The following is a 13,972-nucleotide window of genomic DNA, read 5'->3' as shown; positions in this document are numbered from 1 at the left end:
TTAGATGGGGTTTGACTATAGCTCTATTTATCCCTTTCCATCAGCTCACACCCCATCCCCCCAAGTAGAATAGGCTAAAGAGCTTTCAAGAAGGATTTTCAGTCCCCTAGGTGATTCTCCCACTCTGCCTGGAGGGAACTTGAACAATTCTCAGCTCTGCCTGAGCTCTGATAATGATACTTTCCTCAGAAATTGTTTTAGCTGGCCGCATAGGGGTTCACACAGATTGTTATTCAGCTGACAAGTCAAGGGAACCCGTTTCTGGAACTTTCTTTGTATAGTTCTCTACTCTTGAGCACTGTGCCCTGCAAATTCCAGCCATCTTGGCCTCCTCTACTTTCGATCTTTGTTTCTTTGCCTTAGTAATATTTCTGGACTCAGAGCTCCCCTCCACTGTGCCACAGTCTGACAGAGAGCCTAAGCCAGGGTAAGCTCACTTCACCATGTTGCCTTTTCTCAAGTATCACAGTCTTGTGTTACATGTTGTTCAATGTTTGAAATTATATGTCTCAAGCACTTTGGACGATGTTCTGGTTATGACAGAGGGAAGATAATTATAGGAAGCACTCTTTCATTCCCAAGTATGAACTCTGGAGATGTGAGTAAATAAATAGGTGTTCTTTCCTTGATTGAATAAAAATAAAATTCTCTTATAAGCTGGGCCTTGATTTTTCTGTTGCCTGGGACTCTTTCCTTAGGTCACCTACTAAGGCTTGAGATGTCATGTTCCACCATGTTCTTGGTCTAGACTGTGTTTTGTTGTCCTCCAGAAGTATGAAGACAGCTCCTCTCTCTCTCATTTCCTCTCTCTCTCTTTCAGAGATTGAGTGGGGGAAAGGGGCAGAGAGAGAGAGGGAGAGAGAGAATCCCAAGCAGGTTCCACATCCAGAGCAGAGCCTGACACAAGGCTTAATCTCACAACATTGAGATCATGACCTGAGCTGAAACCCAGAGTAGGACACTTAGCCAATTGAGCCAACCAGGTACACTTGAAGGCAGCTTCTAATAAGCTGCTCATTCTAACAATCCCCAGTGACAAATAGTCAAACCATTAAGTTTTTACCAGCTCACCCCACACTCACCAGAATTTCAGGAGAAAGAATGTGATGCAAAACTTGTTAGTGACATATTTTTAGCTTTATTGAAATTCTTTCTTACAAAAGGTCTGATGTATTTTAGGCCAGGCCTAATTTCCTTTAGTCCCTGAAATCCAGGTCCATGGTTATTTCCATGTCCTCTTAATATGTAAACTAGTAGACTTTTTGAGTAAGGTTCAAACACTTATCATTGTGATTTTTATTTGATGTAAAACAAGACTTGTGAAAAGACCAAGTAAGAAAGTTATGTGGGTCTCCATCAATGGGATAACTGGATTCTTTGCCAGAACTGACTCGGAATTTATTTCCTTCAGTGTGACATCTCTCACCTTCACTATTTCTTTTTTTAATGCAAACTTTGTAATGCTCTGAGCTATGTAGTAAAGAGTGCCATGTTTATATATGCATACATATATTGGTTCTGGGAAAAGATGCATGAGTACATGCGTGTTATGTAAACATAGCAATTGATCAGGAGAGTCTCTGATCGTTAGGACATTAATGGATAACAAGCATATTGTAAGCAAAAAAACACCAATAGTACATATTGGTTTAGTTGTCAGCCAGGAGCTTTGCTGGTCCTGTACCTGGAGGGTCCCAGGTGTCACTTCCCCCAGCTAAGCCGATGCTCATCCCACGTAACAGGAATTTGTGTATCCAAGGCTCGACTCAGTCTGTGACTCCCCCAAAGGAGGTAAGTCTGTGCTCACTTTCTACCACGTACTTTCCCCAGTCCTAGAACATGTATATGGTCTGGTTTGACTTCCTCCTCATGTCAAAAGCTGAATATGATCCCCCTGTTGCTAGGAGAAGGGTGCAGATTGAGGACTGGCAGAGCCTTGTGGCTCCTTCTTCTGCTAGAGGTTATAGGGAATCCTTACTTCCATACAGGATCCATCAGGACATGTGTTCTGATCACAGGAGCACACTCAAAGAGGTCTGGAAGGTTCAATATCATCACCTCCAAACAGCTCTGAGACACAAGTGACTTGGTCTTAACCTTGACTGCCAGGTGACTGAGTGTTGGTCTCAGTTTCACCGGACAGACCCCTTGTCATCCTCCAAATCAGCTTTCCTCCAATATGGGTGGTTGGCCTGGAAGCCGGTCCATATCTGATCTTATACTCTGTAGGTTTGAAGTATGGAATCTTGTAATCTCACATGTCGTGTACCCGAGCTCCTTGCCCAAGTGTAGTAAAGACACACTAGGATTCGGGTAGAAAAAAATGGTTACAGTCATTCTCAGTCTTCTGGCTTTCTGGCCAGGTGAATGGGTCAGCTGAGTGCTATCTAGAGGTAAGGTCTTACCAAGCTAGCAAGCCTTGTAGGAGTGCTGCAAAGTAGATAAATGAATTTAGCAGCCAAGATGCTATGTAGTACACACGGTAGTCACTTAATGAATGTCAGTTTTACTCCCCTTCTCCAAACCCAGGCTGTCTCCTGCAGGTGATGTGCATTTCCCTCTCACTCCTACAGCTGGCCCATCCTCTATATCACTTCTCCGAATTAACAAATGGTGTACAGAGGCAAAGAGGGAAGAATGAATCGTTTGCTGGGAAGGAAGATGTCAAAACTCATGGCCTAACTAAGGGAATTATCTGAAGAGTAAATGACCTGTCAGGCCTCCCTCTCATCTCCACCTGTTGCATTTCTCTCCAGCATACTCTCAGCATTTAACTGACAGACCAAAGGGGAGCATGGATATAGAGTCCTGATGCGTGGTATTTAGAAGGCTGAGCAAAATGACGATCCAGTTGACCAGGGCTTCACATGCAGGACCCCTGGTAGAAGGGAGAGACAGGCAGTAGATCCCAGAGTTGCACTTTGGAGCTGATGTCCAAGAGGAGAATGACGACAGGCCACTATGGGCCTGGGACAGGGATTTGGGGCTAGGGAGGTGCTGGACTGAGCAGGGCAGAGGCAAGGTCCCAAGTGATGCCCCCACCCCAGGAATGCAGAAAGGAGGCTCGGCGGCAGGGTACTGGACTGTGGACTGTGCCCACTTTCAGTGTCTGTTGCACGTCACGCCAGCATCCTCAGCGTGCCCGCAGTTTGTCACCCCCCATTTGGAGAAGCTGCAGCGGAAAATGGTATCTTCTGTGCCCTTGCAGGCGACATCATCCATCCAAATTCTCCCTGTGCCTGTGGGGACAAGTCCACATGGTTTCTTAGCAGATATGCAGGAGAGCAGGACAGAAGAAAACAGAGTATTGCTGTGTCTGTTCTTGACCAGGCTGTCCCAGGCTCTGCCGGCAATTCTCAAATCTAATGGTTCCCACCTGCCCTCTCCACCCCACTGAGACCAAATACTCATTTTCTAGGCCCAGTTTCTTGAGGGCAGAATAACTATAATGGTGGTGATGGCAGTATTCATTGGTATCTCTTATGTGTCAGACATCTCACATGTGTGATCTTCCATCCTTATCATGGTGCTGTGAGATAGACATTAATACACTCATTTTTATAGATGGAGAGCTGAGGCTCAGGATGCAGTCAGTCCAAGGTTGCTCAGCTTGTAAGCACCAGGGTCTGAACTCAAGACCAAGTTGGTCTTGGCCCACACTTTAAATGAGACACCTTGTGGCTTTTGAGACACCTTGTGGCTTTTGAGATATAATGCCTTTCAGTCTTTGTTGATGAGTACTCAAGCGTGGCCTAATATGAGGGACAATGTCTGGCAGGTCTTGGATGGTACAGATACAGTGCCCCATAACCAAGTATGTCAGTGCCAACATTACCTCCAATCTTATGAAATTTAAAGCAGATGGTTCCATTCTATGAGCCCAAAATAGTTGTGCTGGAATGGCAAGGGACCCCAGAATTTAACATTATAGCCAGACATATATTTAATGACAGGCAGAAGCATCCCTAATTATAAGTAATTAGGTCAGTTCCCAAAGCATAAAGTCCCTAACACAATCTATCAGTCCTGTTTACCTGATCTTAAGCAAACAAACCTGCTGGTCTGCTAGTAGGCTTTAGTTGGCTTTCCTAGGATTGTCCCAGAGCCCTGAGAGATACAAACTTGGCACTGAAATTCCTCAATGAATGTCAGAGGAATAGGGCAGCTGGGTGAGGCTCCAGGAGGCAATAGAGAGGGCTTTTCTGGGGTCAGAGGGGTCAGTGGAGAGGGGAGTGGGCTGCACCAGAAGTCACCTGGAGCCCCCACTGATCAGTTGGCAAGCCCATCACCCGTGGTGCTGGTATGCTTTCTGTGCTAATGGTCAGGCCAGGCCCCAGATGATGGGAGCCCATTTAGGAGGCCTCTGGAAGCATGACTAAGCCTTAGGACATTGACAGAAGCAGTGGCTTAGAGCCTGGTCACTCAAAGTGTGGTCCTGGATCAGCAGCATCAACACTACCCAGAGTTTATTAGAAATGCAGAACTTTGGGTCTCACCTAGGACAAATGAACCAGAATCTATATTTTAACCAAGAGGTTATGCATTGAAGTTTGAGAAACACTGATGTAGCAGAAAAAGTAAGGATTTACAACAGGTGGGACAGATCTTGATTCAGGTCTCAGCCCCCTCTTGGGGACCAAGTTTTAAAACTTGGCAGGGGCGGGGGGGAAATCCCAGGATGTGAGATTTTCGGTGCTAAAACCAGGTACATTCTGGATAAACCAGGATTGTTGGTCACTCCAGTACCCTAGCTTGTTAGGTCTATGAACTGGCCCCAAAAAGTAAGGGGTTAAAAGTCATAAACTATTTTGTCAACCTGAGCAAGTCAGATGAGGTAATAAATTGTTCCTGATTTTTAAAGGGCTTTGAAATTTACCAAAACCCTATAAAAAAGGTAGCTCAGGGACTGGCACCATGTACTGACCCTAGCCCTTCTCCTCCCTGTCCCATCTCTCAGCATCCAAACAACTTCTTCTTTTAGAGGAATTGTGGGGCACCTATAAAAAAAAAAAAAAAACCTTCAAAACCATCATTCACTCTGAACTGCATGGGAGAAATCCCTTTACAAAGAATGTCAAGGGAACATCTAAACCATTTTGCTGCCCACAAAATGGCCTACCGCATGAGCTATGTGGTTTAGACATATTTTCGTTATGCAGGGATTTTGAGTGTCTGTTGTCATGGGATGGCTGAGTAGTGAATGTGGGGACAGAGCTGGGAGGAGAGGCTCCCTTCCACTGGCTTGGCTCTTGCTTCTTCACAAGAGCCTCTTCCCTGGCCAGATACCCGGTGCCTCTTACACAATAAGCCTTTTGAGGCCCAGCAATAATTTGCAGATTAAATGTCTCCTGGAAAACACATCAGTTTACAAATTACCCAGGAAAAGCCTGCAGGCCCAAGAGCTCTGTGGGATTAGTCACACCCAAAACAAATAAAGAAGCAAATAAAGGAAGCTGACAAATACAGAACAGGCCCAAGGTAACCAGCTCAAATGCCTATATAGGATCACGAAACTCCATACTCTAGCTAGTGTTTTGTCCGGGAATTTTAGCTAATAAAATAAAGGTAGGGTCATTAAATCAGCAGCACAGTATAATAGCAGCATGGGGGCATTGCTGAACGGCCAGTTAACCCGCTGCTTACCATGTCCAAGAGCCTAGAACTCCCACTCTGTGCACCAATCATCACTTTAGCCTTAAAACGGACATCTGATGACTGGAAGTGTGGCCCCAAGACCGGGAGTGTCAGCATGACCTGGGAGCTCTTTAGAAATGCGGAGGCCTGCATCCACCCAGACTTGAATTAGAATCTGCATTTTAAGAAGATCTCCATGATTCATGTGCACATTCAAGTCTGAGAAGCCCTTTCCTAGGTTAGGTCTGCACTTCCACACGGGTGTCTCTGCAAGCTCCCTCACAAAGCCCTGTGAAAACCAAGCAGGGTAAGGTACTTTGCTCCCCCACTGTCCGGATCATTAAAAGGAAGCAATAGGATGACATTATATCTTGGGGGTCGGGGGCAAAATCGGGACCAGAGGCCAGGTCTTCGGACTCTTAGACACCAACCAGGGTCTGTCTGAAGGTGATATTGTTGGGACGAGTAAGTGGAGATTTTATTTTATCTGTATCATTCATTTGTTTGTTCATTCACTCATTCAACATCTATTTGAAGGCCAATTCCATGCTCAGCACTATTCTGGGTGTTGGGACTCGATCGGTGAACAAAAAAAATAATGGAACAACAATAAAAATCTCTGCCTCATGGAGCTAACGTTTGAGCTTCTACATATTTATTTGGAAGAATATTAATAGGAGGAATAAGCTACTCTGACTCCTCCAGGCTCCCATCAGAGCCTCACACAGAGGTAGCCAGGACAGTGTTTCAAACAGATATTTAAGAGATGGGAAAACTCAGAAAGATTAAGTGACTTGTCCCATAACGACTAAGGGCAAGAGACATGGCCCACACGTCTGACGGGCAGGCAGTTGGGGGGCTTGTGACTCACGGTCCACAGTACACAGCATGAACATTAGCTGGGGGTGGGAGACTCTGGGCCATTCGGCCCACTGTCTGCTTCTGTAAATAAAATCTTATGGGAACACAGCCCCACTGTTAGATAATGTTTTGTGCCACAGAGCAGAGTTGAGTAGTGAGAGAAACCATTGGCCCACAAAGCCTAAAATGTTTACTCCCTGGCCCTTTAGTGTTTGCTGACTCGTGCACAAAGCCATCTCCCAGTATTTGGACTTTATCTTAGAAAAGAAGGGCAAAACCCAGTAATAATAGCATGATTAGAAGTGACCACTTCCAGTTCCATAACTTGCACTCTCCCCTGCAAATCTAACTGCATTTGGACTCATCCTTACCGCCTTTTGTCTGTCTATATGTCTGTCTGTCTGTCTCACAGAAAGATTTTTCTCTGCAGATCCAAGGCTACCTCCCAGCTGGGCTACACTGGGCTCCTTCCATCTCTTCCTAGACCTCCTTCTGTCCATCACCCGCCATCTGCTCCATCTACATTTCCTCCCTCTCTAGCAGCTCTTAGACCAATTTAAATTTTAAAAACACCTTTAAGTCTCTCCCATTTGGCTCTTTCCTTGCTTTTTCCCAGAGAAACTGATACTTTGATGATTGAGCCCTGTCCAGGGAAAATTTTATGGTGCCAGAGCTCTAAGAGAACTGCCAGGGATTGGCAGTTTCTTGTATTCTACTGGGGAGGACCCACGTTAGGTCGACACAGAAGTTCCTTCCTTCCTCCTTTCCTCCGTCCCTAGTCCCCACCACCCACCCTCCCACCCTTCCCTCCCTCTCACATTTATCCAGTATCTATTATATCCTAGGCACAGTCTTGGGGTTTGGAGCTGTGAAGGTAAAGCCCTCAAGATATTCACACACGCATCCGAGCCCAGGAGCATATGAAAGGTGCCACGATACAGACATGACACCAGGGGAGCTCAGAATGGGGCGAGGATGGAAGCAGCCAGCAAAGTTCCCTTCAAGAGCTGATAATTGAGCTGACTTTAAAAGTTGAATAGGAATGAGCTAGATGAAGACAGACGGGTAGGCATTCCAGACCGAACCTGAGAAAATAAGGAAACACGAAACAGCCATGGGAGCTCAGAGAAAACAAGTGTGTTCAGCATGTGGCTGAAGGGTGAGAGGGATATGGGAGGCAGAGTAGGAGGGGTCTTGTTGCAGAAAAATTCCAGCAGCCACGAGGAGGAAGGTGACAGAAGCCAAGCTGGAGGTGGAGGTGAGGCAGTGGCATTTGCCATCATCCTTCAAAAGTGGAAGGTTTAGGGACGGCTGGGTGTCTCAGAGGTTGAGCGTCTGCCTTCAGCCCAGGGCATGATCCTGGAGTCCCAGAATCGAGTCCCACATCGGGCTCCTGCATGGAACCTGCTTCTCCCTCTGTTTATGTCTCTGTCCCTCTCTCTGTATCTCTCATGAATAAATAAATAAAATATCTCTTAAAAAAATACATTTCCAAAAAGTAGAAGGGCTAAGGCTAGGGGAGGTTATACGATCTACTCCAGGTCACCAGCTAGAAGCAGCAGATTTAAGATTTTTTTTTTAAAGACTTTATTTATTTCTTCATGAGAGACAGAGAGAGGCAGAGATATAGGTAGAGGAAGAAGCAGACTCCTTGTGGGGAGCCCAATGTGGGATTTGATCCCAGGACCCCGGGATCATGACCTGAGCTCAAGGCAGACACTCAACCACTGACCACCCAGGTGCCCCGAATTGAAGATTCTAACTTGGGTTTGACCCACAGCCTGAGCTCCTAAAGCACTGCTCTACCCTGCTTGGGCTCCTAAGGCAAGAGCAGTAAGAGTGGGACAGGTTCAAGGGACAGCAGAGTAGACACTGGGAAAATCTGTGGAACCCACGGACTGGCCAGATGAAGGGATGGGGAAGGGAAGAGAGTGAGATGGGGGATGGGCCGGCAGTCCTGGCTGGCAGGGCGGGAAGCACATCTAGAGGGCACAGAGAGAAGCTCAGCCACGGAAGGAGGGGCCAGGGCTTGGGAGACTGAGGCTGGAGATGAGCAGACTGGGATTAGGAGTCGGGGCCCTAGTAGGGAAGGGGGCTGTGGTCCGAGGGGCATCCCGATCTGCTACACAGCCCCACCACTGCCCAGAGAGGCCACATCCCCTTCCCTCTGCCCCCATAGCCATCACAACATGAGAGCCTTCACCATGCTGTTTAGAGTTGGTAAACACACCTGCCTTTCCCTCTACCCTGGACCTGCTGAGGTTGGAGAGTAGGTTTACTCAACCCTAGTCCCAGCACTGAGCCTAGTGCCCACCAATGGGAGGTGCCTAGAAGCTGCTGAGGAAAGCAGACTCTGTAGCCTGGATTAGGAGCAAGGGCTCAAATGAGCCTCAGCTAGGCCAGCCCCTTCTCTTACCCTCTGTGATATGAGCCCATTAGTGACACCTGGCCAGCTGACCTGTGGAGGTCTCGTTTATCACATGACATAAGATATTCGACCATGATGGGGAAATGACAGTGCAAATGTGACCTGCATGGGGGAGGGAGTCTGGATTGGCATTGACTGGTTTAAAGTCATGATTTCGGTGGGGCCTGGGTGGCTCAGTTGGTTGAGTGGCCGACTCTTGGTTTCAGCTCAGGTCATGATCTCCGGGTCCTGGGATCGAGCCCCATTTAGGCTCTGCACTCAATAGGGAGTCTGAGATTCTCTCTCCCTCTCCCTCTGCCCCACTCCCCCACCCCGAATAAAGAAATGAATCTTTAAAAAAATAATAATAAAGTGGCAATTTCAGAGCTTCCCCACACATCACATGCTACAAAAATCAAGGAGGAATGAAAGAGGCCACGGAGTCTCAGTTTGAGACGAACACTGCTCATGACAGTCAAACGACTTGTTTTGGCTTCTTCAAAAGAGATGTCTGATTTTTTTTCCCCCACAAGGTTTTACTTCCACTTGCTAGGAAGGAGTCTTCACTGAAGCCAAGAATGGAAAAGAAGGACTGTCCTGACAGTTCCTATTGCTCAGGTAAACAGAAATGACATTTTCCTTGAAGAAAAGAGGCTGCCATGAGGCCCAAAGCTTTAAATGGGAGGAAAGTGCTCTCTCCCGGTGGGCTGCCCTCCGAGGAGCTGGACTCTGTGAACTCCCCATGCGCCCTGGCCTTCTTCGGTGGAAAGGACAGGACGGGTGGGGCCGGTCAGCTGCTCTCTGCCAGCTGTCACAACAGATTTCACCCCGAGTCACTTTCTGTGAATGGGATCATCTTAGCCTGTTGAGACGGCTGTAACAAAGTACCATTGACTGGGTGGCTTCTAAACAACAGACATTTATTTCTCACAGCTCTGGAGGCTGGAAGTCTGGGATCAGGGTGCCAGCACAGTTGGGTTCTGATGAGGGCTCTCTTTTGAGTTGAAGACCACCTACTACTCTGTGTGTCCTTGGGGAAAGAGCAAGAGGGAACTGTTTGGGGTCCCTTTTATATGAGCATGAGTCCCATCATGAGGACTCCATTGTCATGACCTAATCACCTTAGGATTAGGATTTCAATATATGAATTCAGGGGAGATACACACATTCAGTCTGTAACAGTGACTGAGGTCTATGGGATGAGATTCAGAAGCAGAATTACAGCAGCTGCTGGTGGGAATGAAGGGAATAGTGACACTGAGGAGTGGAGGGGGCCACAGCCAGTCTAGATATGACCTGGCTCTGTTTCCCTATCTGGAGAGGATGCATCAGCCCCTCGTCTCACGCCGCACCACGAGTCCCATTAGACATTCAGCACGATGGGTCGGGTAGCTGCGGTGTCAGGCAAGACAGCGAACACGCCTGGCTCCACTCCATGACACAAGGAGCCCCCACAGCAGGGCCAGCTGCTCCTCCGTAGGTCATCAGGGGGACCTGGCAACTGAGTGTGAGTGGGTCAGTCCAAATCCCTCCCCACACCTGTCAGAACTTAGGTCCTCTTGACAGGTGAGCAAGAGTGTTTCAGATCCCAAGGGGCTCAAGCTGGAAGGCACATCACAGAATCCACAAGTCCTTTTAAGTTACAGATGGGGACGCCAAGACCCACAGTGAAGAAGCAACAAGATCACAGAGCCACGGGTCAGCACACTTTAATATGGGTGTGGGGAGTACTCCATTTGTGCACGTGGGACTATTGTTTTAGTTGTGAGTCCACACAGGTTTCTTCAAGTTCACAGTTTGATGGAGGAAAAAGCACGTGTGCATGTGAATGCTATATTCGAGTGTGGAAGTGTAGGTGGTGCTATGGATGTTTTCAGTGCATGCCAGTGGTGTGTAATAAGTGATCCCATTTTGTGTGTAGACCTTCCTATCAGCTTGGGTGGTGGTCACAGCAAGCACGCCAAGGTATAGAGAGTGCCATGTGCTGAATTGTGTTCCCTCAAATTATTAAGTTGAAGTTCTAAGCCCTGGCACCTCAGAATGTGGCTGTGTTTGGAGACAGGCCCCTTAAAGAGGTGATTAAGGTAAAATGAGGTCATGGGGGTGGTGCCTTGATCTGATAGGACTGTGTCCTTCCAAGAAGAGGAGGCAGAGACACACAGAGGGAAGACCATGTAAAGACATGGGAAGAAGACAGCCAAGTACAATCCAAGGAGAGAGGCCTCAGGGGAACCCCAACCTGCTGATACCTTGATTGTGGACCTTCCAGAACTGTGAGAAAACAACTTTCTGTTGTTAAAGCACAGGTCTGTGCTATTTGTTTTTGTTTGTTTGTTTGTTTGTTTTTGTGCTATTTGTTACAGCAGCTGAGCAGACTAATGCAGAGAGCTGGCCTGAGGGACAGATACAGTGCCGTGGAAGGGGCCGCAGCTGGGGTAGAGCTATCCTCAAAGCAGGAAAGGGATGGATGGTTCAAATCAGTCGTCTGCCTGGAGAAGGTCTATCTAAGCACTCACCCCTCCCTCACAGCGTCTTATACCACCTGTTGAAAGGAAAGCAACCAAAATGGTGAAGGCTTTTGAGATTATGTCTTGACATGAAGACCAGATGGAATTACTGGAGATGTTCACCTGAAGAAGAAAGAACTCAGAGAAGGTCAGAGGCAGCCAGCGCAATGGATAAGAGCCTGGCCTCCTAAGCCACCTGCTAGGGTGTGAATCCAGGCTCTGCCACCTGCTAGCTGTGTGACCTCGGGCAAGTCATTCAACCTGTCTGTGCCTCTGTTTCCTCATTTGGAAAACGGGGCTGCATCTGTATCTACTTCCTAGTGTTGTAAGGATGAAATGAGTGAATATGAGTAACGTGTTTAGAACAGAGCCTGGACACAATGGGAGCTATCTAAGCACTCAGCCCTCGCTGTGCCCCATCACAAAAATGTCAGAGGCAAGTGGGAGAGGGTTTGTGCCTGAGTCACAGGGCTGCCAGCGAGGGCCTGCAGGGGAGTCTGATGAGACGAGAAATAAAAGGAAGTCAATTCGAGAAAGGGGAGACTGTTCTAATAATCAGAACAGTCTGTGTGTGGGGACATACCAGCTTGCCTGGGGGACAGCGAGCCTCTCACTGCAGGAAGTACGGGGCTGGAGTGCAGGGGCCAGGTGACACTTGGCGGGACTGCCGTGGAGAGGACTCGTGCCAGGATTCCTGGGCCCTCTCCCCGTGTCCTCCTCCCCCAGGGGACTTACCTTGCCCAAATCGAGCTGTCCGGTACACCTCCTCCACACCACGGAAGCCCAGCATGCGGCACACCACGTCGCCATCCTTCTTGTCCCAGCCGTCGTCACACACGGTGCCCCAGCGCCGCTCGTGGTACACCTCCACGCGGCCCTCGTGTGGCCCGGAGCCGTTCACCAGGCGGATCATCACGGCCTCCACGCTACCTGCTGGGAGCAGCCTGTAGTCACTGTTGTGCTCTGGACACACCGGGGCTGCCCAGGGACCTGCCCTGACTTTCCTCTGCCCCCCACTCCACCCCTGCCCAGGGCAGAGGGGACCAGGACCATGGCCAGCAGAAACCCTGGGCTCTCACCCCTGTCCTGGATCTGCCTGCTTCTCTCTACCCTTTCTTTCTTTTTTTTTTTTTTTTTCCTTTTTTCTTTCAATAGACTTCCTTTTCTGGGGCTCCTGGGTGACTCAGTTAAGCCTCTGACTCTTGGTTTTGGCTCAGGTCACCATCTCAGGGTTGTGGGATGGAGCCCTACGTGGGGCTCTATGGTCAGCACAGAGTCTGCTTAAGATTCTCTCCCTTTCTCTTTCCCTGCCCTTCCCCTTTTGCTCCTCTTCCTGCTCTGGTATGAGTGTGCAAGCTCTCTCTTTTGCTCTCTCTAGTAAATAAATCAATAAATAACATCTTTTGAAAAAGATAGACTTCATTTTTTCAGAGCAGTTTTAAGTTCACAGAAAATTTCCCATATCTGTAGATGGAACTAGAGGGTGTTATGCTAAGCAAAATGACTCAATCAGAGAAAGACAACTATCAGATGATCTCATTCATATGTGGAATTTAAGAAACAAAACAGAGGATCATAGGGGAAGGGAGGGAAAAATAAAATAAGATGAAATCAGAGAGGGAGACAAACCATAAGAGACTCTTAATTATAGGAAACAAGCTGAGGGTTGCCAGAGAGGAGGTGGTGGGGGATGGGGTAACTGGCTGATGGGCATTAAGGAGGGCATGTCATGGAATGAGCACTGGGTGTTATATACAACTGATGAATCACTCCTCTACCCCTGAAACCAATAATACATTATATGTTAATTAATTGAATTTAAATTAAAAAAAATTTTTTCCCAAGTCTCTTTGCCCCTACACAAGCACAGGCTTCCCCACTATTAATATCCCACACGAGAGCAATGTATTTGTTATAATCAATGAACGTACACTGACATGTCATTGTCACCCAGAGTCCACTATTTACCTTAGGGTTCGTCTTGGTGTCCATTCTATGGGTCTGGACAAATGTCTAACGACATGTACCTACCATTATAGTATCATACAGAATAGTTTTATTGCTTTAAAAATCATCTGTGCTCCTCCTATTCATCCCGCCCCACTTCCCAGCCCCTGATGACCACTGATCTCTTTACTGTCCATAGTTTTGCCTTTCCTAGAATGTCACACATTTGGAGTCATATAGTATCCAGCCTTTCCAGTTACGCTTCCTTTACCTAGTAACACGCATTTAAGGTTCCTCCATGTTTTTGTGTGGCCTGACAGCTCATTTCTTTGGAACACTGAATAATATTCCATTGTCTGGATGTGCGACAGTTTATTTATCCATTCACCTCCCACAGGACATGGGCTTCCAAGTTTTGGCAATTATGAATAAAGGTGTTATAAACCCTCCTGTGAAGGTTTTTGTGTGGACGTAAGTTTTTAACTCATTTGGGTAAATCCCAAAGGAATGTGACTGCTGGATTTCTCTCCACCTTTCGGGATCTGGTGACCAGCAGTCATGCCTGCCAGGGAGGAGGGGGAAGCAGGAACAGAGAAAAGCAAGAGAGCATCCAGAC

At 47.6% G+C, this 13,972-nt stretch overlaps 1 protein-coding gene across 3 annotated transcripts in view; it reads right to left on the bottom strand.

The window, feature by feature from the left end:
- Positions 1–1,115: 1,115 nt before the first annotated feature.
- The window catches only part of SCARA5 (scavenger receptor class A member 5), a 122,890-nt gene continuing 110,033 nt past the window's right edge, over positions 1,116–13,972 (bottom strand). Inside the window, exons 8-9 of one of the 3 annotated variants that reach the window (XM_049101194.1) lie at positions 12,145–12,342; positions 1,116–3,239 (exon numbers count right to left, since the gene is read on the bottom strand). In XM_049101194.1, coding sequence (XP_048957151.1) covers positions 3,103–3,239; positions 12,145–12,342 — 335 coding nt within the window. In that variant the 3' untranslated portion in view covers positions 1,116–3,102. Of the gene's footprint in view, positions 3,240–4,867; positions 4,998–12,144; positions 12,343–13,972 lie in introns of those variants that run through there. The other 2 variants (XM_025463002.3, XM_049101195.1) reach the window with 2 other exon arrangements.

Source organism: Canis lupus, chromosome 25 (assembly GCF_003254725.2).
Source record: "Canis lupus dingo isolate Sandy chromosome 25, ASM325472v2, whole genome shotgun sequence".
NCBI classification, from domain to species: domain Eukaryota; kingdom Metazoa; phylum Chordata; class Mammalia; order Carnivora; family Canidae; genus Canis; species Canis lupus.
This window is presented reverse-complemented; position numbering and strand designations above follow the sequence as displayed.